At 40.5% G+C, this 26,457-nt stretch overlaps 1 protein-coding gene and 1 non-coding gene across 8 annotated transcripts in view; one reads left to right on the top strand and one right to left on the bottom strand.

Annotated features, from left to right (window-relative positions):
- Positions 1-22,595, bottom strand: part of Map7d2 (MAP7 domain containing 2) — a 110,920-nt gene extending 88,325 nt beyond the window's left edge. For 2 of the 7 annotated variants that reach the window (XM_046425871.2, XM_058573065.1), the window contains exon 1: positions 22,364-22,595. In XM_046425871.2, the coding sequence (XP_046281827.1) occupies positions 22,364-22,490 (127 nt within the window). In that variant the 5' untranslated portion in view covers positions 22,491-22,595. Of the gene's footprint in view, positions 1-9,175; positions 9,195-15,849; positions 15,870-22,145; positions 22,169-22,363 lie in introns of those variants that run through there. The other 5 variants (XM_058573063.1, XM_058573064.1, XM_058573067.1 and 2 more) reach the window with 5 other exon arrangements.
- Positions 444-561, top strand: LOC124080013 (small nucleolar RNA SNORA31). The gene has a single exon (XR_006847551.1). It is a non-coding gene; the product is annotated as a small nucleolar RNA SNORA31 (small nucleolar RNA).
- Positions 22,596-26,457: the final 3,862 nt, after the last annotated feature.

Genomic DNA, 26,457 nt, shown 5'->3' with positions numbered 1-26,457 from the left:
CTTATGTATAAAAAAAAATTAAATTTTCCTGCAATATCTGTTTCAGGGTAATAAGGCAACACACACACATACACACAAAAAGACTTCAGAAAATGAGTGTCCTTGCATTACAAATGTAAGGAAGTAAAAACATTTTAATTGCATTAACTGAATTTCAACTGATAAGACTTAATGCTTATACATTTAATTTGGTCATTTGGAAAAACAATTCAAATCACTGCAGCATGAATGAATACCTGTTTTTTTTTTTTTAAATTTGTTAAGTATCCCACAACTGTCTGTGTTTACTGATAGACCTTGAACAATTTTTTTGTTTTTCTTTTCTTTTTTTAAATGTTTATTTTTTAATTATAGATGGACACAATAGCTTTATTTTATTTTATGTGGTGCTGAGGATTGAACCCAGTGCCTCACGCATGCCAGGCGAGTGCTCTGCCTCTGAGCCACAACCCCAGCCCCGATTTTTCTGTTTTTCTTTTGATTAGTACTAGGATGCAAAAGAAAACAATCCCTGTGCTTTCTGCCTTTGTGGCAGACCAAACTGAATTGGGGAATACATCTGTAGATTTTTTTTTAAGTGTATTATTCAAAAAATCAACAATCAAGAAATGGGCTAAGGAGCTGAACAGACACTTTTCAGAAGAAGATATACAATCAATCAACAAATATATGAAAAAATGTTCAACATCTCTAGCAATTAGTGAAATGCAAATCAAAACTACTCTTAAGATTTCATCTCACTCCAGTCAGAATGGCAGTTATCAAGAATACAAGCAACAACAAGTGTTGACGAGGTTGTGTGGGAAAAGGCCCACTCATACACTGCTGGTGGGACTGCAAATTAGTGCAGCCAATCTGGAAAGCAGTATGGAGATTCCTTGGAAAGTTTGGAATGGAACCACCATTTGACCCAGCTATCCCACTCCTTGGTCTACATCCAAAGGACTTAAAAACAGCCACATCAATGTTCTAGCAGCAAAATTCACAACAGCCGAACTGTGGAACCAACCCAGATGCTCTCCAATAGATGAATGGATAAAGAAACTGTGGTATATATACACAATGGAATATTACTCCGCAATAAAAGAGAATAAAATTATGGCATTTGCAGGTAAATGGATAGTTACAGAATATCACGCTAAGCAAAATAAGCCAATCCCAAAAAAGGCCCAATGTTTTCTCTGATAAGTGGATGCTAATCCATAATGGGGGGGAGCATGGAATGAGTGGAGGAATTTTGGATGGGGCAAAGGGGAGGGGACATGGGGATAGGAAAGGTGGTGGAATGAGATGGACATCATTACCCTAGGTATGATTGCACGAATGGTATAATCCTACTTTGGGTTAAACCACAGAAGTAAAAAATTTTGCTCCGTTTGTGTACAATAAATTAAAGAGCATTCTACTGTCATGTATAACTGATTAGAACAAATAAACAAATTATTTTTTTAAAAAGTGTATCCTCCAAATGAAAGACAACCCCCTAAATTAGCACCGTCTCACAGCACTTTCTGTAGTGATGGAAATGTTCCGTATGTGCACTGTCCAATACTGTAGCCATTAGCAGTTGTCTGTTTAGTACTTGAAACATAGCTAGTGCAACCCTGAAACTGAACTGTTAATGCTATTTAATATTAACTAGCCATACATGGAACTGGCTACCATATTGTCCAGCAGAGTCTAAACCCCTAAACTTAAAAACTTACAGCATGCCATACAACTCTCTGCTTGCCAAAAGCCATGTGCAGTTTCTACAGTTCCAGAAAATCAGATGGTTTTCTCTTTAAGCTATGAGCAAATGTGTGAGGTGAAGCATCCATACTTTGTGTTGTATAGGGGTAGGGGACAAAAAGTAAGTGTTCCTTTTTTTTTTCTCTGTGAGAAAATGCTAACTGCACAAAATGGGAAGAGAAAGCTCACCTAAGACATGGAGAACTAGGACCTAAACTCTGACATAGGAAAATGAATACTATTAGCTATAGAGCCGCCTGAATAGGTCAGAACTATATACTTTAAGAATTTCAAAATATAAATTAAGCTCTCAGTAGGAGAGAAAGAAACACCATTCCTGGGCATAAACTGAAATGCATGGCTCAAAACATGGGTCTCCACTTATACATGCTGAGTCTGGCAGTACTGTCCTGCTAACCAGGGGGCACCCAAGTCTAAGTGGCTGTGCCTCCCAAAAAATCACCTGCTGTGGGGACTCATACATGTGCAGAACTTTGACTCTATTCTTCAAGCCAGAATGGACAGCTTGCTCATCTATGGCCTTATAGTCCATTTTAATATTTCTACTTATGACACATTTCAGTGCTTTATACTTAGTTTGAGGCAGCTATCTCTAGATTACCAGCTCCTTGGAAAGCAAAGACTGTAATAATTATATTTATAATGATGTAAACTTATGTAATAAAATATTTTATGCCCATTTATATCATCTGGAACCCTGTATTTGATAGAGATGATGAGCACATTTCCTACTTCACAGATCACTACCTACATAAAAGACATTGTGCTAAATACTTTCTACACATTACCTCACATAATTTGTGTGTTGACCTCACAAGAGTTTCAATTATTATCCCCATTTTGTAGGTAAAGAAACTGAGGTTAGCATATGCCAAGAAGCTAACCTGCAGCCCCAAAGCTAGTTAGTGGACAAAGCTAGTATTTGATCAGATCAAGGTATTAAGTCATAAACTCTTAACCAAGAAAGAGATGAAAGGGCTACATTACAGGCAATTTGTTCAAACAATTAAAGGAAAACACTATTATCACAGGAGTAAACATGAAATATAGTCATATCAGGGGGCTTTAAGGAACTAGGGGTGGTGAAGCCCAAAGAAGGGGTCTCACTATATTTATGAAGACTGGAAGGTTTTTCTAAAGGATGTCAAGTGGTTGTCCTATCTGTCTACAGAGGATTTAGCGATAGGAAATATTTTATTTTAATCAACAGAAAGAATTTCCTGACCCAAGAGGTAAAAGGGCACCTCCTGCTTCAGAAATACCCAGCAGAGATTCAATATCTGTTCTGAAAACAGAGAAGACCCAATGCTTAGAGGAGGCAGCTCATCTCACATTCTCTTTAAAGATCCCATCCACGATGGGGTTGTAGGTAAGTGGTAAAGCCCTTGCCTAGCACATGTGAGACACTGGGTTCGATCCTCGGCACCACATAAAAATAAATAAATAAAATAAAGGTATGTGTCCATCTATAACCAAAATTTTTTTTTTTTTAAAAAAGATCCCCTCCTTGGGCTGGGGATGTGGCTCAAGCGGTAGCGCGCTCGCTTAGCATGCGTGCGGCCAGGGTTCGATTCTCAGCACCACATACAAACAAAGATGTTGTGTCCGCCGAAACCTAAAAAATAAAAATATTTTTTAAAAAAAGATTCCCCTCCATACCTGGAGTTCATAGAGGGGAACTCCAAAAGGGTAGTCCCTCAGCTTCACTGGTCCAAGATTACAGAGAACAAAGACAGAGCTGGTCTGAATCCTGGAGAGACAGTTCTCAGTAGGAATGCAGCCAGCTGATCTCTACAACTCAGATACAGCAGAGTGGAGTGGATGTCCAAGACGTCACCTGAACTCCATAAACACCTGGCCACATCCTTTGTGTTCAGTCTTGTAGTATGTGTTTTGGCCACACTATTCAAGGACCCTGTGTACCTCCATTCTGGTACAACTGGCTTATTTCAGATCAGTCTGTGAATCACACACATAATTATTCAAATCACTAAAGGTGTGACACTGTCAGTTTAAACAGAAGGCAATAAGCCCTGCACAAGTCTGTCACAGTAACTCCTACCCTGATATATTTTTTTCTCCAAAGATTAATTCCCTTTTGATCCAAATACCAACTAGCCAGGTTTGGGTAGAAAACAGAGAGGTTTTCCTGTGAGGGCTGAGGAAGTCCTCTGTCACTCTCTCTTAAGATTTTACACACATACCATACCCCAGAGGGTCAAAGTAATGCCAAGCCATAGGAACACTCCCTACATCAGGTACCCCCCCCAAGAAAAAGTAAGACTAAGACCTTGAAACCTTACGGGTCTCATAAAACCAAGTATGTGCCCAGCAAAGTAGCCTTGAAAATCAAAAAGAACACAGCAAGTAGTTACTTGATCTGTCTGCCTTTTGTCTTTTATAATCCTACCTTCTGGGCTTCTCTCCAGTGCCAAGCATCTGCATCCACATCCCTGTGTCCAGGGGTTTCAAAATTCATTTCTACTCTGGCTTCACCTTCATCAAACTATTAGCCTCAAGTTTCCAAAGCAGATTTAAATCTACACACACAATACTCTCTGAGATCCAGAAAGTGCTACTTACCTTCAAGTCTTTTGTTCTGCAAGTGAGAAGCAGCTGTATGTTGCTACATGATCTAACTCCTGGGAAAAGGAAAACTTGTGTCCCCACAAAATGTTCAAGATCAGGAGTTGCCAGAACTGCATTTTCCTCTAATTTACATACACAGTGAAGTCATTTCCAACCAACGCCCTTAACAGTTGAGGCCCAAATCTCCTTTCAGGGCATTACTCACATATAGATTAACCACCTTGTGAAAGACAAGAAGTGTATAGAAGCTAGAAGCCAGGCTCTTTGCTTTGGTCCTGTTTTATTTGGGAGAAACTCTACCCACCTGATGTCCATGTGCTGAGGCAGACAGTTCCGTAAGCATCGGCTTTCATTTACATCTTCAGCTCTGCTTCCCTGCTATGCTGAAAACTCCCTTCAGTCAGCTCTTAGCATTCAAGGAGCATTTATTAATTCAGATACTATATGGTCTGCCTCATGATGCAATGTTCAGTTTGGCCAAGATAGAGGCAGGTAAACAAACACTCATGAAACAATGCTGGTAAGCTGCAATGAAGCTAACATTGGAGCAACAGAGGACATACTGTCTGAGGTGGTTGCCATGGCTATGCCCTTAAATCTCACACCATAATGACTAGAATGAAAAAGATTGATAATACCAACACTGACAAAGATGTGGAAGAATGAGAACTCCCATTGGAATACAAAAGGATATAGTCAACATAGATGTAAAAATTCTCAATAAAAATCTGGCAAATAGAATACAAAAACATATTAAAAAGATAGTGCACCATGATCAAGTGGGGTTCATCCCAGGGATGCAAGGTTGGTTCAACATACGGAAATCAATAAATGTAATTCATCACATCAATAAACTTGAAGATAAGAATCATATGATCATGTCAATAGATGCAGAAAAAGCATTCGACAAAATACAGCACCCCTTCATGTTCAAAACACTAGAAAAACTAGGGATGACAGGGACATATCTCAACATTGTAAAAGCTACCTATGCTAAGCCCCAGGCCAACATCATTCTAAATGGAGAAAAATTGAAAGCATTCCCTCTAAAAACTGGAACAAGACAGGGATGCCCTCTTTCACCACTTCCATTTAACATAGTTGTTGAAACTCTAGCTAGAGCAATTAGACGAAAGAAATTAAAGGGATATGAATAGGAAAAGAAGAACTCAAGTTATCATTATTCACCACAATATGCTTCTATACTTAGAAGATCCCAAAAATTCTATCAGGAAACTTCTAGAACTAATAAATGAATTCAGCAAAGTAGCAGGATATAAAATCAATACCTGTAAATCAAAGGCACTTTTGTATACATCAGTGACAAATCCTCTGAAAGAGAAACTAGGAAAACTACCCCATTTATAATAGCCTTTAAAACATAAAATACTTGGGAATTAACTTAATGAAAGAGGTGAAAGACCTCTGCAATGAAAACTACAGAATGCTAAAGAAAGACATTAAAGAAAACCTTAGAAGGTGGAAAGATCTCCCTTGTTCTTGGATAGGCAGAATTGTCAAAATGACCATACTACCAAGAGCACTATACAGATTTAATGCAATTCCAATCAAAATCCCAATGACATTCCTCATAAAAATAGAAAAAGCAGTCATGAAATTCATCTGGGAAAATAAGAGACCTAGAATAGCTAAAGCAATCCTTAGGAAGAAAAGTGAATCAGGTGGTATCACTATACCAGACCTTAAACTATATTACAGAGCAATAGTAACAAAAAACAGCATGGTATTGGCACCAAAATAGACTGGTAGACAGATGATGCAGAATAGAGGTCACAGAAACTAACCCACACAAATACAATTTTCTCATATTAAACAAAGGTACCAAAAACATATATTGGAGAAAGGATAGCCTCTTCAAAAAACGGTGCTGGGAAAACTGGAAATCCAAATGCAGCAAAATGACATTAAGGCCCTGTCTCTCACCATACACAAAACTTAACTCAAAGTGATCAAGCACCTGGGAATTAAACCAGAGGCCCTGCACCTAACAGAAGAAAAAAGTAGGCCCAAATCTTCATCATGTCAGATTACGCCCCGACTGCCGCAGTCTGGCTGGGCACAATTCAGGAACCACTTATCAAGCAGAAACGAACTTTATTTTTAGAACACACAAGCAGCACCACAGGAGCTCTTCAGGAATTCCCTCAGAGCCCAACTGTTACCACCAGCTTCCCACAAGACTCTCAACCCCCAACTCCTCCTGCTCTTGAGGCCGATTGGCTGGGTCGCGTAGGCGGAGCCAAAAGAGTCCCCCAATGAGCAGCTCCGTGGTCTGAAAGGGCGGGGAAACAGCCCAATGAGCATCACTGCAGAGGAGCCAATCAGCTGGAAGTTTGCTGGGGCCCTTTGGGCTGTGGCTCTCAACACCTGACTTCCTTAACAAGACTCCTATGGCTCAAGAAATAAAATCAAGAATCAATAAACGGGATGTATTCAAACTGAAAAGCTTCTTCTCAGCAAAAGAAACAATCAGTGAGGCGAAGAGTGAGCCTACAGAATGGGAGTAAATTTTTATTACACACATATCAGATACAGCACTAATCTCTACAATATATAAACAACTCAAAAAATCTTAAAAAAACCCAAATAACCATATTAATAAATGGGCCAAGGAACTGGACAGACAATTCTCAGAAGAGGATATACAATTGATCAACAAATATATAAAAAAAGTTCAACATCTTAGCAATTAGAGAAATGATGCAAATCAAAACTAAGATTTCGTTTCACTCCAGTCAGAATGGTAGCTATCAAGAATATAAACAACAATAAGTGTTGGCAAGGATGTGGGGGAAAAGGCACACTCATACATTGCTGGTGGGACTGCAAATTGGTGCAGCCAATCTGGAAAGCAGTATGGAGATTCCTTGGAAAACTTGGAATGGAACCACCATCTGACCCAGCTATCCCACTCCTGGGTTTATACCCAAAGGACTTAAAAACAGCCTACTATAGTGATGCAGCCACATTAATGTTTATAGCAGCACAATTCACAATAGCTAAATTGTGGAACCAACCTAGATGCCTTTCAGTAGATGGATAAAGAAACTGTGGTATATATACACAATGGAATATTACTCAGCATTAAGAGAGAATAAAATCATGGCATTTGTAGGTAAATGGATGAAGTTGGAGAATATCATGCTAAGTGAAGTAAGCCAATCCCAGAAAACCAAAGGCCGAATGTTTTCTCTCATACGAGGATGCTGATCCATAATAAGGATGGCAGGGAGCATAGGAGGAATGAAGGAACTTTAGATAGACCAAAGGGGAGGAAAAGGAAGAGAGGGAAGATAGGGGTAAGAAAGATGGTGGAATGAGATGGACATCATTACCCTAAGTACATGTATGAAGACACAAACGGTGTGACTCTACTTTTGTACAATCAGAGAAATGAAAAATTGTGCTCTATATGTATACTATGAATTGAAATGCATTCTGCTATCATGTTTAATAAATTAGAATAAATAAAAATTTAAATTAAAAAAGGATATAGTCACATAGTAGGCAAAATAATGTCTCCCCCACCAGAATGTCAATGTTCTAGTCCCCAAAACCTATGCATATGTTACCTTATCTAACAAAAAGGCCTTTGCAGATGTGGTTAAGTTAAGGCTCTTGAGACAAGGAGATTATCCAGAATTTTCTTGATGGGCCCAAGGTAATCACAAGAGAGGTGAGATATTTAAAGTCAAAGTGAATAGAATGAGACAATGGAAACAAAGGCTGGAGAGAGAATGAAAGATGCTGGCCTTGAGAAAGGGGCCATGAGCCAAGGAAAGAGTACAAGAAACATATTCTTTTTTTTTAAAGAGAGAGAGAGAGAGAAAATTTTTTAATATTTATTTTTCAGTTTTCCGCAGACACAACATCTTTGTTTGTATGTGGTGCTGAGGAACAAACCCGGGCCGCACGCATGCCAGGCGAGCGCGCTACCGCTTGAGCCACATTCCCAGCTCAAGAAACATATTCTTGCCTAGAGCCTTCAGAAAGGTTTTGCTGATATCTTAATTTTATGACTTCTGACCTCCAGAATTAAGAGATAATAAATTTATATTGTTTGAAGCCACTAAGTTCATGATAATTTGTTACAGCAGCAAAAGGAAATGAATACAAGTCACTTTGTAAAATGATTTGGCACTATCTGCTAAAGCTGAACATATGCCTACCTTATAACCCAGCAATTCCACTCCTAGATATGTAACCAACAGAAATATGTTTGTATGGGCACCAAGATATATATAAAAACATCATATTCTTATCAGTTTTAGTCAAAAGAAAAATAGACTGGAAATAACTCAACTGTCCAACAACAGAGAATGAATAGAACAAACTGTAGTATAGTCACACAACGTAATACTACTCAAGAGATAAAAAGAAATGGAGCCACAGATATCTATAACAACACAGGTTTACCTTACAGACATAACGTAAGTAAAAAAAAATACAAAAATGGATATTTTTGATAGAAAAGTTCTAGAGGTAGATAATGGTGATGGTAGCACAATGATATGAGTGTACTTAATGCTATTGAACTGTACTGTTAAAATGGTTCAAATTGAAAACTGTTATATAATTTATCACAATAAAAAGTACATAATACATGAATCTATTTTTAAAAGTTTAAAAACAAGCAAACTTATCTACAGTGAAAAGAGGTGAACAGTACCTTTAGCAGGTATTAACCAGGAAGAGGTATGAGGGAGCTTTCTGGGTAGCAGAAATGTTTAATTTCTTGATATAGGTATTGGTTAGATGGGTACATACATAAAAAATTCATCAGATTATATATTTAAGATTTGTGCACTTTTACCTGTAGTCCCAGTAGCTAAGGAGGTTGAAGCAGGAGGATCAGGAGTTCAAAGTCAACTTCAGAAACTTTGCAAGGACCTAAGCAACTCACTGAGACTCTGTCTCTAAATAAAATACAACAAGGGCTGTGGATGGTGGTTGAATCCCCAGTACCCCCCCCCCCAAAATAAAAAAATCTGTGCACTTTAACTTCCAAATGCCAGCCCTGATTTTATTTGCACATGGTTTACTTACATAAGCATAGTCAACACTCTAATGGAAAATGGAAGAGAAAGGCAAAAAACCACCCAAAGTATGTGTGGTGAGGGAAGGGTTCAGGGAGGTGAGGTATATACAGAAGGAAGAACAGGGTAGACAAGGATGAAGATAGCAACAAAGAAAAGAATTCTGGGCAAAGAAAACAGCATGCACATGGTCAATCAGATATAAGTGGATGTAAAGTGTGCTGGACACTATGAGCTGGTGGTCACTGGCCAGAGGGGGTTGGAGGGGTAAGAAGGAGCCCACCCCAACAAGCCTGGAAACTCCATCAGCAGTATAGACTACTCTCTAGGAAGTACTAGGCAGGGATTAAAGGAAGTTAAAGCAAGAAAGTGACAGGATGAATCCACAACAGGAAAGGTAATCTGGAAGAGACCTCTAAGGTTTTTGTGATGTTGGTCAGGTCCTAAATAACAGGATCTGACCCAAGGCACTGGCCACAGAGATGGGGTCAAGAGAGATAAAGGCAGAATCTCCAGGCTTGGGTGTAACGGGACCAGGGGCTCCAAAGCTATGTGGTTGATGATCCTGCCAACAAAAGTGAAGTCCAGCCATATATTTCCTTCAGCCTTTTGGACCAGTCATGGAGGATCACAGTGTTGCAGAGTTAGAAAGCACCAATAAGATCCACCTACTATACTGTCTCATTTACAGACAAGCAACTGAATTCTATTGCCAATGCCTGAGGCCACTGTTTGTAAGGAGCAAGCTGGAACGAGAGTGGAGATTTATCTACCTTAGCAAGTACATCCTAGAGAATAGGGAACATGACTAATTCAGTTGTGGTGCTCAATGCCCCCAAATGCTCTTACCAAAATCAGGTCCCACTACTGAATTCTCTGACTTGGGCTTGTAATCCAGGTCCCCGTCAACTATTCCTGCCAATCTTTTACTGGAAAAGTTCTCCCTGAAACTCACCTGAATCCTACATAGCTAATGTTTTTTTAATGCCTTCTAAGTCAATCTGGTTTCACCAACCAAGCTATATAACCAAAGACTCTGGCTTCAGTCTTTACTCTTCAATGATGCCAACCTGATAAGCTGAGACAGGGATAAAAAGGAGTTAGCTGACTATGGATACCAGGAGCCAGAAATAAGACTTGTCTATTAGTTTCATCACTGCCTTACAGACCTGATATGAACCACAGGAACTAACTGCTGATTCTGTTCTTGGTGGCCTATAAGCATCTTAGAGTAGTTGAGTGACAAGTGCCAAATACCAGAGCATGTATAGGAGAAACCAAGAATAGATGAGTTTGAAGAAACTTGTTTGAGATCTGAAACTCTTTCCTCATTCGTGATCATAATCTGGCAAGGTTAGTCAACATCTATTTAGCTGCACAATAGGCTTCCAATATGAAAGCCACTATGGCATGTGGTTATATAAATTTTTAAAAATCAGATACAAGGGGTTGGGGTTGTGGCTCAGTGGTACAGCGCTTGCCTCACACATGTAAGGCACTGGGTTCAATCCTCCAGCACCACATAAAAATAAATAAATAAAATAAAGGTATAAAAAATAAAAGTCAGATACAAATAAAAATTCAGTTATTCAGTGCTCAACAGCCACATATAGTTGGTGCCTATCACATGGAACAGCTTAGATCTAGAACATTTTCATCTTCAATAGCAAGTTTTATTAGACAGCACTATATCTTGTGTGTCTTATCTCCTGCTTGAAACAACAGATTGATTGTAAGAGGCACTTACTCAACTCTGAAATCATCTTAACATGCCAACGAGGAAAGAATCTTCTTAATTTTTAAGAACTAAAGATAAAATTAGGTACCACAAAAGACATTCAGCATTCTTTGGCAAAAAGGCAGAGTTGGGGCTGGAGTTGGGGCTCCGTGGTAGAATGCTTGCTTAGCATGTGTGAGGCACTGGGTTCAATTCTCAGCACTGCATATAAATAAATAAAATAAAGGTCCATTGACAACTAAAAAAATATTTTTTAAAAAAGGCATTGAGTCTCGAGTCTCCTCAGGCCTTGCAGTTGAAACTAAGAGAAACCAAAATACAACTAAGAGAAATTAAAGCTCAACAGGGTATACTGAAACAGCCCATTTCTGTCACTTAATTATTCTTCTATAAAAAAGGTTAATCTCATCCCAGAAGATTAGAGATATGTAGAAATTAATGGACCATTAATAAGAAGCAATTATTCTTTTTTTAAAATTTTTTTTGTAGTTGTAGATGGACAGCATGTCTTTGTTTGTTTATTTTTATGTGGTGCTAAGGATCAAACTCAGTGCCTCATATGTGCAAGGCAAGCACTCTGCCACTGAGCTACAGCCCCAGCCCAAGAAGCAATTATTCTTTAGAAAAACTCATGACTGATGAAAATAAAATCAAGCGAAGTGGAAATTTAGGTGAGTGTGTGTGGGGGGGAAAGAGCAGGAACATGTTTTTCATTAAGAAATCTGCAATTATAATTAGCAATTTAAAAAGAGCTTTTGGTCTAAAGACATAACTAAAATTGCTTAAATAATATTGGCTATGTTGTTAATGAAAATGATCACTGTTAAATTTTGTTCATAGTATGTTCTCCACTGGGGGGGAAATTACCCAAATGCAAGGAATGTTTCCACTGAAGGCTGCCATAATATTTCACCACCAATTGTCACCCCTGACTAATGCTCAGGCAAAGTGAACACATACAATTAGTAAGGCAGAAAAGAGCAAAACCTCCTAAGTGATACCCCCATGCACAATGCTGTTTCCCTTTAGTCAGTGCAGTGCTGAAAACATGTGCTTAGGTGCTGAAGGAAGAGAACATACAGGGATACCCTTGAGGTAGAAGTTGTTTTAGAAAATAAGCATAGCAGGAAACTCTATTTTGCTCAATTTAAAATTCTGATGGTTATTTCGGGTCAGTGGCATATATTAAGCTGTTTTGGAACAGGGACACAGAACACCACTTAATAAAGGTCTTCAGGTGCCTGGAAAAAGACTCCAGCTGCAAGGACAGTTCTTGCTCTATATTTATTTCTTTTTTAAAAAAAATATTTATTTATTTATTTTAGGTTTTTTAGGTGGTCTCAATACCTTTATTTTATTTTTAATGTGGTGCTGAGGATCGAACCCAGTGCCTCACGCATGCTAGGCAAGCACTCTACCACTTGAGCCACAACCCCAGCCCTTGCTCTATATTTATAATTTCAAGTAGTCATTTATGTCCCCTCCCATTTTCAGAAGGAATTAAAGCTGTTGATAGAAAATACAGTAGAAATAAATATGAAAAATGGTCAAGAAAACAAAAAACAAGGGAAGGGACAGAAAAATGAAGCCGAGAAGCAAGTTAATCCAATATATAAACCATAGCAACTGGGGTATCACACTGGTTGGCTTCCTAATCTTCTAACAGTCCACTCTTTTTTTTTTGTTATTGTTAAACAAATTAATTATTTTTATTATCCTTTCTTTTTTTTTTAAAGAGAGAGAGAGAGAATTTTTTAATATTTTTATTTTTCAGTTTTTGGTGGACACAACATCCTTGTTTGTATGTGGTGCTGAGGATCGAACCCGGGCCGCACGCATGCCAGGCGAGCGCGCTACCGCTTGAGCCACATCCCCAGCCCTAACAGTCAACTCTTTAAGGACCAGTTTTCAAAGGTAAAGATTAACTGCTTGGGGGACAACTTAGTTCAGACAGGAACTTGTCCTACCGGTCCTGAAGTGGATGCTGGAACTGGCCTTGCCCAGTAAGGTCCTCTTAATCAAAAGGAGAGAACCAGCCTAGAATACACTGGAACTGCCTAATGGTGCGATCTCAATTAGTTATCTATTCTAACAGATTGGCCAGAATACGCAGGTGGCTTTTGTAACAAAGCACTAAGAAGGTATGACTCCAGCTCTGGGGGAAGAGATGATCAGATCCCACTTCACAGAGCCCAGGGAATCCCAACTCAACAGACCTCACCCAACAAGGGGAGGGGGTTTCTCAACCAGACCCCACATGGAATCTGGGAAATCCTGAGCTGGTTAATACTCTCTTCTTCCACAATTACAGTTTTATGATTTTTCTACTGTTTTCTCTCAATAACAGCTTAATAATTACAATGAAGTCAAGCCCACCCATACTCGACAGCATATAACTGTACTCAATACCATAGCACTCTTAGTACACTGTGAGGCTCAATCCAAATCATGGAACACTTTTCCATAATGAAGATTTTTTTAGATCAGTGCTGTCCAAGACAGCAGCTACTAGCCAGAGTTGGCTATTGAGTACCTGAAGCATGACTAGTTCAAACGGAGACATGCTAAAGATGCAAAATACACACTGGATGTAACAGACTCAGTGCAGAGAAAGTAAGATATCTAACCAATAACTTTTTATACTAATTATATGTTACAATGATAATATTTTGGCTGGGTGTGGTGGTATAATCCTAGTAGCTCTGGAGGTTGAGGTAGGAGGATCACAAGTTCAAATCCAGCCTCAGCAATTTAATGAGGCCCTAAGCAACTCGACAAGACCCTGTCTCAAAATTTTAAAAAGGGGGTGGGGCTGGGGATGTGGCTCAGTAGTTAAGCACCACTGGGTTCAATTTCTGGTACCAAAATAAATAAATTAATAAAACGATAATATTTTGGAAATACTGGACTGGGTCAAATTATATAAACTTCACCCATTCTTTTTTTTTAAATGTGGCTACTAGAAAATTTGTATTAGCCAGAACTGATCTATACTATTATTTAGTATTTTCCTTTAACTTGACATTTATTTCCACTTTTTACTTATTCTGACAATATTCATGAAACCACAGTTTGATATACCAGTTGAATTTTCCTGACACAACTAAATGATTCATAGAATTATTAAGCCAAAGTTTGAAAAGATAAGTTTATCCATGTGCAACCTAAAACCCATTCATATGGCATTAGAGCAGATTATGCTAAGTGAAGCTAGCCAATCCCTAAAAAACAAATGCCAAATGTCTTCTTTGATATAATGAAAGCAACTAAGAACAGAGTAGGGAGGAAGAGCAGGAGGAAAAGATTAACATTAAACAGAGACATGAGGTGGGAGGGAAAGGGAGAGAAAAGGGAAACTGCATGGAAATGGAAGGAGACCCTCATTGTTACACAAAATTATATATAAGAGGTTGTGAGGGGAATGGAAAAAAAAACAAGGAGAGAAATGAATTACAGTAGATGGGGTAGAGAGAGAAGTGGGAGGGGAGGGGAGGGGAGATAGTACAGGATAGGAAAGGTAGCAGAATACAACAGTTACTAATATGGCATTATGTAAAAATGTGGATGTGTAAACGATGTGATTCTGCAATCTGTATTTGGGGTAAAAATGGGAGTTCATAACCCACTTGAATCTAATGTATGAAATATGATATGTCAAGAGCTTTGTAATGTTTTGAACAACCAATAAAAAAAAAAGAAAACCCTCTCATAGTACCACGCCAATTGGGAAATGCTGGCCCACAGCAGAGCTACCCAAAATGTGGTGTGTGGCCTTCATGGATTGGTTTTGGTCTCTTTATTGTTCATTATCAGTTCTCAGTAAGGGCATAAATTCAGAGCATGCATGCTGAAACATTTACAGCAATTTTACAGAGTAATTTCATGTCTACTGATATATTTGAATCTAATATTTATTCTAGTCTCATATTTCAAAACTGGGACTTGAAGGCTGGGAATGTAACTCAGTGATAGAATACCTGAGTTCAATCATGCTCAGTACTGAAAGAAAATGGGGGGAGGTGGGGAGGCAGGCAAGCAGGTGGAGAAAGGGAGCAGGTTGGGGGGAGAAGATTAAAAAGTAATTGGGATTTGTATTTTTCTGTGTCTTTTATTTTTTCTAGTAAGTCTTCTTTATTGCTTTTTTCTTTCTTTCTTTTTAACCAACCGCAGACTGGAAATTAGAAAGAAAACCAAAAATTGGTCATTTACCAAAGTTAGTTTGAAACACTAGCCTGGAGTATCAAAGAATCTTCTGCAGTTCTTCCAGAGGCACAATAAGTTTCATGCTCAATCACACCCAATACAGCTTCCTAAGACAGTAAAGTTGATTATGGTTTTCTTCAAAGATTTTCAACAATAAAGGCTGGTACAGAAAGGATGGGAATTAATTCCTAGCAGACCAGGAAATTCTATTAAATGGAACTTTTCCTCCTCCAAGCATTTCAGTTAATAATGTTTTTGCTGTAACAAAAACATTCTAAGAAATGAGCTCCTCAACACCTTTGGGGAGAAAAACAACTCTGTACTAAGGAAAAGGCACACAAAATCCCTGTAAGATATAGATGGAAAATACAGAGCTACATCTTGAGAGCAGTAGAGAAGACATGGCAGGCATGGCCCAAGTACAAAAGAAGCTTGTTATTGTCTATCTGTGGAGGCACAGTGACATGGAGGTTAGAAATACTCAACAGTGTCAGGTGCAGTGGCAAATACCTGTAATCCCAGCTTTTGGGGAGGTTGAGGCAGGAGGATCACAAATTCAAGGTCAGCCTGGACAATTTAGCAAGACCCTGTCTCAAAATAAAAAAAAAAAAATTTAAATATTTTTTTTAGTTGTAGATGGACACAATATCTTTATTTTATTTATTTACTTCTATGTGGTGCAGGGGATTGAACCCAGTGCCTCACACATGCTAGTCAAGCGCTCTACCACTGAGCCACAACCCCGTCCCTTAAAATACAATTTTTAAAAAGGGCTGGGGACATAGCTCAGTGGTATAATGCTTACCTAGCATGCACAAGCCCTGGGTTCAAACTCCAGCATCATAAAAATGTAAATAAATCCAACTTTAAAAGAGGATAAAGAACTCTGATTTCCTGAGAACCTAATTCTTAGCCTTTGCTGCTCAAGTCCCGCCTTATTTAGAATCCCTGGGGGAGGCTCCCAGAACTTCCAGTTTGCAACCCTATATTCTCCTGTTCCAATGCAGGAGATAAAAGATATGCAGGTGCAAGAACATCAAGGAACCCCATCTTACCTCAAAGCAATTCCCTCCCTGCGAGGGAATGATAAAAGTTCTGAGATGTCCTAAATTACAAAGGGCCAGAAGATGGAAGGAAGGAGAGATGGGAAAGACAATAGAATAAATCAGACATAACTTTTCTACTTTCATATATGATCACACAACCAGTGTAACTCTACATCATGTACAACCAAAAGAATGGGATGTTATATTCTATGTATGTAAGATACGTCAACATTCTACTGTCAAGTATAACTAAAAAGAACAAAAAAAGGAATAAGATTCTAATTAGAACAAGTTATACTTCATGTATGTATAATATGTCAAAATACATTCTGCTGTCATGTATATCTAGAAAGAACAAATAAAGGGTTGGGGTTGTGGCTGACTGGCAAAGCACTTTCCTTGCACATGTAAGACACTGGATTCAATCCTCAGCACTACATAAAAATTAGTAAACAAAATAAAGATATTGTGTACATCTATAACTAAAATGTTTAAAAAAAGAATAAAAAAGATTGGTTTAGGAATGGGGATTTAGCTCAATGGTAGAGCACCTGCCTAGCATGTGTGAGGCCCTGGATTTGATCCCTAGCACTGCACACAAAGACTGTTTTATATTTTTTAATTTATTATTTTCTTTCCTCATTTTTTATTGGTGCATAATAGTTTACATATTGAGGGGAATTTGTGGTGACATATTCATACATGCACATGATATGACAATATAATTTGGCCAAAATCACTCCCCAGCTTACCCCTCAAACCTCCCACCCCTTGGTCTCTTTCCTCTACTGATCTCCCTTTGATTTTTAGGAGATCTACTCCCACCTTTGCTTTTCTTTTTTCCCCTTTAGCTTCCACATATGAGAGAAAACATGACCCTTAACTTTCTGAGTCTGACTTATTTTGCTTAACATGGTTTCTAGTTCTACCCATTTTCCTGCAACTGACATATTTCATTTTTCTTTATGGCTAAATAAAACTCCATTGTGTATTTATACCTCATTTTCTTTATGCGTTCATCCATTGATGGACATCTAGGCTGGTTCCATAATTTTGCAATTATAAATTGTGCTGCTATAAAGATGGAGTTGATTATGGTTTCACTGTACTAAGATGACTTTAATTCTTCAGGGTAAATACCAAGAAGTGGTATAGCTGGGTCATATGTTTCTATGCCTAATTTTTTGAGGAGCCTCCATACTGATTTCCATAGCAGTTGTACTAATTTACAGTCCCACTAACAGTGTAAAAGTGTTCCTTTTTCTCCATATCCTCTCCAGCATTTTTTTTTTTTTTTTTTAAGAGAGAGTGCGAGAGATAGAGGTAGAGAGAGAGAATTTTTTAATATTTATTTTTTAGTATTTGGCGGACACAACATCTTTGTTTGTATGTGGTGCTGAGGATCGAACCCGGGCCGCACGCACACCAGGCGAGCGCGCTACCACTTGAGCCACATCCCCAGCCCCCTCTCCAGCATTTATTATTATTTGTATTCTTTTTTTAAAGAGAGAGAGTATTTTTTATTATTTTATTTTTTAGTTTTCGGTGGACACAACATCTTTGTTTTTGTATGTGGTGCTGAGGATCGAACCCGGGCCGCATGCATGCCAGGCGAGCGCGCTACCTCTTGAGCCACATCCCCAGCCCCTGTATTCTTTTTTTAACTTTACCTTTTTATGTGGTGCTGAGGATCAAACCCAGGGTGTCACATATGCTAGGCAAGAGCTCTACCACTGAGCCATAACCCCAACCCCTATTATTTGTATTCTTGATGACTGTCATTCTGACTGGTGTGAGAGGGAATTTCAGTATAGTTTGATTTGCATTTTCCTAATTGTACATTATGTTAAAACCTCAAAATAAATTTTTTTTTTGGTACCAGGGATTGAACCCAGGGGCGCTTAATCACTGAGCCACTTCCCCAACCCTATTTTATTAGAGACAGGGCCTCACTAAGTTGCTTAGGGCCTCACTAAGTTTCTAAGGCTGGATTTGAACTGGCGATCCTGTTGCCCCAGCCTCCTGAGTTTCTGGGATTACAGGCTTGCACCACCATGCCTAGCTCAAAACCTTAAATTTTGCCATTGCATCCTGCTTGTGGTCCCAAACTAAAGGTACCTATCCCCAAACCTTTGAGAATCTTTTTATCAAGAGCTAATGGAGATTCAATAAAAATAACTCGTGTCTTCCTTTTCCAAAGTTTCATTATAAAGCATCTGGTTTCTTAGAGCACAGACATTTTTCCAACTGCCATCTAGCCTGGCTGCTGGTGGCTGAGGGAACTTGCCCCAGGACTGCTCCTTTTTTTTTCGGCTACCATCTGTATTGGCTCAATATTCCCTTGTATTTCAGAGATACTTAGGTCTCATGAGTTTTTGTTTAACAGGAAAAACGGGCAAATGAGTTCAACTTGGTAAAACAATATTTATGGACAGAATGCCACTGGAAAGTTCAAGAGATCTCAGGAAGCATGCCTTGTAGTTCCACCATCTCAAACTTTTCCGCTGACACAATTATTTAATCCAACTCATTAGTATTTACTGAGCATTCAACCCTGCTTAGCTGCTCTCAGCATAACACAATTGGCAAGCACTGGTTACAGACATACTGTGCACAAAAACCCTGAGGGAGGGTAGATGACCATCCAACTACCCTCTGTACCAGGTGGCACTGACAGAGGCACCTATAACATGAATACAGGCCTTGCCATCTGGCTAACAATCTAATAGAGGAAATGCACATAGATAATAATGACTAACCAGCTGGAGCATTTCCTGTGTGTTGGGCACTGCCTTACCAATATTAACTGCTGTATTCTCAAGATTGTGCTCCATCTGAGTCTTTTTCTTAAGTCCATCTTTTTTTTTTTAATATTTATTTTTTAGTTTTAGGTGGACACAATATCTTTATTTTACACTTATGTGGTGCTGAGGGTCAAACCCATTGCCTCGTGCATGCTCGGCAGGCACTCTACCACTGAGCCACAACCCCAGCCCCTCTTAAGTCCATCTTAAAGAAAACCAAGGTTCAGTGATGTCAAATAACTTCCCCTAAGTGACACAAGAGGAAGGATAGAGCTGGTATTCTCACCAGGCAGTCTGGACCTCAATCTACTCAGCTTTAGAGGCAGAAACAGCCACCAGTACAGAGTCTCTTCTGCACTGAGCACTCGAATGAACACCTACCTAAAGGAACTAGAAAGTTAATGTAACACAGGCAGAATAAGAGTGCTTGGCTGGAGGTAGTACAGGCACTGACAGGAAGAAGTCCATTAATTCTGACTGAAAGAGCCCAGAGAAAGTGAACCCCTAAAGGGAAAAGGGGAGAAGGGGGCACTGCAGGCTGAGAATAGCACAGGACCAGTGTGACAATGATGTAGTCTGGCAAGACAGTAGAGATCTGGTGATCCTATCTGCTGATAAAGGTATTTAAGCAGATAGAAACAAGAAGCACTTGCTCCTCATTTGTTATGCTGTGCATATAACACAATCACTAAAAAGAACAGTACATTCTGTAATTTCTACTGAGGATAGGTAAGTAAAAGGAAAGAATGAATGAATCACTGGTGGGTACTGGGAACAAGCACAAGGTTTCAATATCAGAAGATCCTGTTGCTAGAGGAAACAACCAGAGGTATTCCCTTGCCATCATCTACAACAGCTCCTAGGAAAACCACTCACCCACTAATATCCCCCAACTGTACAGACATAACATTGTTGGAGAGCCTAAACATCTCAGGCCTTTCTGTCTTTTGCAGTCTCCACAGTGCCCAGCACAAGCTTAGGAACAACAGTTGATCCGCTAGAAATACTGTTTAATTCTCTTTAGAAATGGGTCCCAAATGGTCAAGCTTTTGGTGACCAAGAATGATTAGTATTAGGATCTTAATCCTAATAAAAACTCAAGAATCAAGATTTTTTTTTTATTCTTAAGACATTTTCTTAGTACCTGGCTTCCCTAGCCCCTAAAGAACAAACTGTGATACCACCTGGCACTTAAAGTGAACATGCCAATTTCACCACACCAACCTTAAGACACACAATTGTTTATTTAGTCCTTTAAACCTTCACACATCTTTCCATTATTTCCAATTTCAAATGAAAGAAAACTTCAGCTAATCTCAGTAACAGTAAAGTGCATTAAATGACCATACAACAGAGTTTCCAAACAGAACTTAAGAATCCCCCACAGCTGGGCACCATAATGTGCATCTGTAATTCCAGCTACACAGGAGGCTGAGGCAGGAGGATGGCAAATTGGAGGCCAGCCTGAGCAACATAGTGAGACCCATTTCCAAAAAAAGAAAAACTGAAGGTCCACCTCTAATTAGTACAACAAAACATCTAAATAATTTACTATTTATACTCTCAATGAAATAAAAATGCAAGTTCAAACAACCTCCCTTTTCCAAATTTTTATTCAACAAGGTCCCCAATGCCAGGAAGGAGCAGTTTTGGTGGGTGTTCTGGGTTCTTCCTTACCAGATGCAGTTTGAGTTTCTCAAGCTTTAGTATGAAAATGGAAGTATTCATTTAAAAGTTATTCATATTACTACCCTGCGATATTAAGTTCTGCCTTTAAGGAAAAGCAAGATGAAAACCACAAACTGGTTCCAGCAGTTCGGAAGGCTGAGGCAGGAGGATGGCAGGTTCAAAGCCAGCCTCAGCAACTTAGCGAGGCCTTAAGCAACTCAGGGAGACCCTGTCTGTAAATAAAATATTTAAAGGGCTGGGGGATGTGGCTCAATGGTTAAGTACCCCTGGGTTCAATCTCCGTTCAAAAAAAAAAAAAACCCACAAACAAAAATAAACAAACAAAAAACCCCACAAACTGGAAATGATTTAAGTCATCCCTTCCCTTCCATGAATGATGTGACTGAAGGCCCTATCAGAAAATATTTACGCTAATCCCAATGAAAAGCATGTTTAAGCGACTAACGAACATTTCCTTTGATTTTTTTTCCCTTCCTTGGTTTACCTAATGTATAACACTCATGTCATCTCTAAGTGATAATAATTCGCCAAATCATACAAAAATTTGTGCAGTTTTTGTATGCATGTTAGACTGCAGTAAAAAATGTTTTAAAATAGCTCACATTATTAACTAAAAGAAAAGGGGGGGGAATGCTGCCAGGAAAAATAGCATGGAATTCGTTTCCATGTTGCTTACACCACCCCCACCCCCGCACTACCTGAGACCACTTTACAGATGATTAGCAGATGATTAGACCTGCTTATCAAATTCTGCCAAATACCTTCACAACCTCCCATTTGGGCAGCCTGTACTGGGACCAGCCCTCCATGGCTCTCCGCAGCTGCAGCCTCATTAGCCGCGACGCCACGTGAAGGGGCCGCTGCTGGGCCAAACACCTGGATAGCCTACCCAAGGCTTCAGAGATAGCATCCTGGTGGCAGGGGTCACCCATCCCAGAGGCCGCTCTCTCTGCTTAGCAAGTGTGGGTTATGCCGGTTTAATTCCCGGGGGGCATGCTGATAAGCGCAAAGCCACCTTCACCGCAGGCTGCAGCTACCGCTCCTGCGCGTTTTTTCAGGACGCAGAGAGGGCAGACGCGCAGGCCTGGGGCAATCCCCTAGAGTAGGCTCGATCCACCTCGATGCCCCCTCCCCCGCCAGCTGTTTCTCAAGGACATGGTCTGGTATCCCACAACCCCCTCCGGCACCGAGCGTGAGCCCCTTGCACTTCCATCCCAAACACACTTGCCACCCACCCAAAGGCGCACCCTCGGGCGCACCCACTCACCCAGGCTATGATGAGGTAGGGAGACCCGCCACCCGGACAAAAAAGAGGAGTAGCCTCAGGACCCGGCGCCCAATTGACCCCAGGCAGGGGAAAGGGCGTTTATCCAAGCTCGGCGTGCGCCCCCACCCCCACCGCTCACTAACTGCTGCCTTGCGCGGCCGCCCCGCCCCCCAGGGGTCCGAAGCCCTCTGGATCCCCAGGCACTCCAAGGGCCCTACCTGTAGGCCGGTGGTTGGGTGGCGAGGTTCGCACAGCACCTGGCTCAGCCATCTTCCCGGGGAGCGGGGTGCCCCTCGCATTCCCCTCAGCACGGGATCCCGCCCCGAAACCGCCTCCACGCTCCATTGGGATGCGCCGGCCGCACAGGCGCACTGCCTGGCTAGCCGCGCCGCACTGGACCCGCGCGCGTCCGCATGCGCACGCGTCCTCACACCACACGCGGTCCTCACACCGGCCCGCTGCGCCGCACCGGAGCCTCATGCACCCGCATGCGCATCAGTTAACAGCGCGTGCGTTCTGGTTCTCAAACAGTGATTGTATAACGTGCACATGCAATGTACACTACAGGTCTCACACAGATTGCACGTAGCGTGCCCACGCAATATGCATAAAAACCTTAACGCAACGTGTACACAGGCTCATACTGCTAAACGTACATAATGCACACATACACCAGACCTGCGCGCGCACACGCGACATGCACACCCAGTTTAAACACACCTTCCACGTGGTGCTCACACAGTGTACACGTGCTCACCCAGCACGCACACGCCCTCACATGGCTCATGCACGTTTAACACTGAACCTCTGCATGAAGCTCAGTGCTGCGGCTCTGGATACAGTTGCCAAGCTAGGTCCTCAGGTGTGCGCCACTTGGGCCAGTGTCATGTGTGCAGATGCCATTGAAGGACCCATTCTCTGAGCACAGTTAGGTTCAAGTTTTTTTTTGTTTTTGTTTTTTTTGTGTTTTTTTTGTTTTTTTTTTTTTTAAATATTTTATTTACATTTTAGTTTTCGGCAGAGACAACATCTTTGTTTGTATGTGGTGCTGAGGATCGAACCCGGGCCGCACACATGCCAGGCAAGTGCGCTACCACTTGAGCCACATCCCCAGCCCTGTTTTTGTTTTTTTGTATGGGGGATTGAACTCAGGGGCAATCAACCACTGAGCCACATCCCCAGCCCTGTTTTGTATTTTATTTAGAGGCAGGGTCTCGCTGAGTTGCTTAGTGCCTCGCTTTTGCTGAGGCTGGCTTTGAACTCCTGATCTTTCTGCCTCATTCTCCCGAGTCACTGGGATTATAGGCATGCACCACAGCAGGCCAGGTTCCAGTTCTTGAGTAGCAGCTCTTTGGGGCCCCTACTCCGTCCCAGGCAGGCGTGTGGTCATCTAGTGTGGAACAGCAGGCTATCAGGATTGGTTTCCAAGGAAAGGCTAGTCAGGATGACTTTGGCCTTTCAACCATAGTCCATTTAATACACACCTCAGAAACCTCAGCGAGGACCACCTCTCTGGGAAGACATACATAAGAAGTTGCCTCAGGAATAGAGGTCAGGAAAGGGGGTGGGTTCTTTCCCCTGGACATTCTTTCCCCCATATCCCCTATATTTATTATCTTTTCAGAAATATACTGAAGGATTTGGAAGTGTACCTCACTTGTGGAGCACTTGCCTAGCATATGTACGTAAGGATGAAATTTTGATTCCCAGCGCCGCAAAACAACAAAAAACCCCAACTATACTGAAAAGACATCTTTACCTGATCTGCTCAAATCCTCAACTGTTCATCCAGGCATACAAAGCCTGTCAAGTGATAACCTTTCCTTATGTAACCCAGGCTGCACGTCTTTCTGTTGGACAGTGATCAAGTTGAAGATCATTCCCACCCTGGGGTAGAAAAGTGTGGGGAACCACTCCAAATGCACCACTGGGATCTGAAAGATCACTGTATTCTGGCGCTGTAGTGCCATGACTCCTGACTGGGGCTCTTCCCTCACTCGGATAACAAGGTGTGTTCATTTGGAAGACACTGACTGATTGTGTTTCCTGACTCGACAGAAAAGAATACATGATTAAGAATTCATAGCTGGGGGCTGGGGATGTGGCTCAAGCGGTAGCGCGCTCGCCTGGCATGCGTGCGGCCGGGGTTCCATCCTCAGCACCACATACAAACAAAGATGTTATGTCCGCTGAGAACTAAAAAAATAAATATTAAAAAAAAATTCATAGCTGGGCTGGGGTTGTAGCTCAGTGGTAGAGCGCTTGCCTTTCACGTGTGAGGAATTGAGTTCCATCCTCAGCACCTCATAAAGATAAATAAAATAAAGGTACTGTGTCCATCTACAATTAAAAAAAAAAGAATACATAGCTAATGGGTAGAGATTTGGGTGACGATGAAAATGTTTTAGAGTAATGATTGCATAATTCTAAATATACTACCATTGAACTGTACATTATTATATTATTTTGGTACTGAGGTTTGGAACCATGGCCTCATATGTTAGGCAAACTCTCTACCACTGAGCTACATTCTCAGCCCTTTTTATTTTCTGCTGAGACAAGGTCTTGTTAAATTGCCCAGGCTGGCCTTGAATTTAAGATCCTCCTGCCTCAGGCTCCCAAGTAGCTTGGATTATAGGTGTGGTCACCACACTCCACTGAGTTGTACATATTAAACAGGTGAACTTTAAGATGTGTAAATTGTATCTCAATTTTTTTAAAAGAATAAAGCTGAACCCCCTAGGAACTGGCATTTTGACTCTTGGCAAAAAGCTTGGAAACAATCCCTTGTGGCACAAAAAATGTTTCTGTGATGAACATGTTCCTGACACACCCAAAGGTGTGCCTGGAGGAGTGTGTTGAGAAAGCCAGAAGGGGAGTTTAGACAGACACAAATGATCAGGAAAGTGAGCAAGTCAGGGCCAGTGTCTGGAGCTATAATAAAGCTGTTTCTAACCCATTAAGATCAAGCCAAGTCAAGAAGAGCATGGGACCTTGGGTAGTTTAACCAACTCTTGAGCTCATGGGCCTGATAATATCTGTGTAGCATGCCTCTCTAGTTTTATGCTATTTTTTCTTTTATTTTCTATTCTTGCTCCCTTTTCTCCCATCATAAAGCTTGAAAAGTTTTTTGGTATGGGGGATTTAATCAAGCTTTGCCACTGAGATACATCTCCATCTCTTTTTATTTATTTATTTTGAGACAGGGTCTAGGTTGCCCAGGGCCTCACTAAATCGCTGAGGCTGGCCTTGAACTTGTGATCCTCCTGCCTCAGCCTCCCAAACTGCTAAGATTCCAGGCGTTTGCTACCTCACCTGGCTCCTGATATTTTTATAGCTGTATTTATGAGACATATAAGATATGTACATTTTAAACTTTGCATGAATATTGCACAATAGCTATCATTCTGTTTTTCTGAGCTTAGAATGATGACTTGAAGACCTATGTATCCATCGCAGCTATATACCAATCAAAAAATGATGGGGTCTGGTTTCCCCTTCTGTAGAGTGCCTGTTCAGTCTTTGTTCATCTTTTCATTGGCCTATTTTTTTTTTTAATTTCCAGGAGTTTCTTGTATTCTAGGTAATTTTTTTTTTGTGAGTTTCAATGTTGTGACTATTTCACCCTAGTTAACTAAGCTTTTCTAAGATTAGCAAAATTTTAAATTTTCATGCCAAAATCTTATTAACATTTTTACTCTATAATTTTACCTTATCTTTTTTTAAAAAACTTCAGCTGTAGACAAATATTTGCATGTGTATTTCCTAGGATTAAGGATAGAATCTGTTGGGGGCTGCGATCAAGTCAAGATGGAGCCTGGCAGTTTGCGAGGAGGAGTGGTTTGTGAGGCAACACCACCGAGCCATTAAGATGGTGGGGATTCCTTATTGGCTGATTGCTGTATTTGGACGATGCTAATTGAGTCAAGCTGTGTGTAATCAGTTAGGTATATATACCTCTGCTGTTCCGTAATAAAGCATTTCCTGCTTCAACCTTCAAGTTGCTTGTCACCTCCAGTTATTTTGCCCAGCCAGACTGCGGCAAGTATCCTTCTACAACTAGAGTTATCAACTTCAGAAACTTTTTAAAAATATTTTTTAATTGTCAATGTATTTTATTTATTTATAACGCAGTACCGAGAATTGAACCCAGTGCCTCACTTATGCTAGGCAAGCACTCTACCACTGAGCCACAGTCCCAGCCCAACTTCAGAAACTTTAATATGGACATAGTTATCTATTTGGCTGCCATTTTCTCCACCTTAAGAGATACTGTTCTTCTCTTGTAATAAGGCATCTGTGGGGAGACACT

This window comes from Marmota monax, unplaced genomic scaffold, assembly GCF_021218885.2.
Source record: "Marmota monax isolate L192 unplaced genomic scaffold, Marmota_monax_Labrador192_F-V1.1 WCK01_AAM20220418_F8-fsc00203, whole genome shotgun sequence".
Lineage (NCBI taxonomy): Eukaryota > Metazoa > Chordata > Mammalia > Rodentia > Sciuridae > Marmota > Marmota monax.
This window is presented reverse-complemented; position numbering and strand designations above follow the sequence as displayed.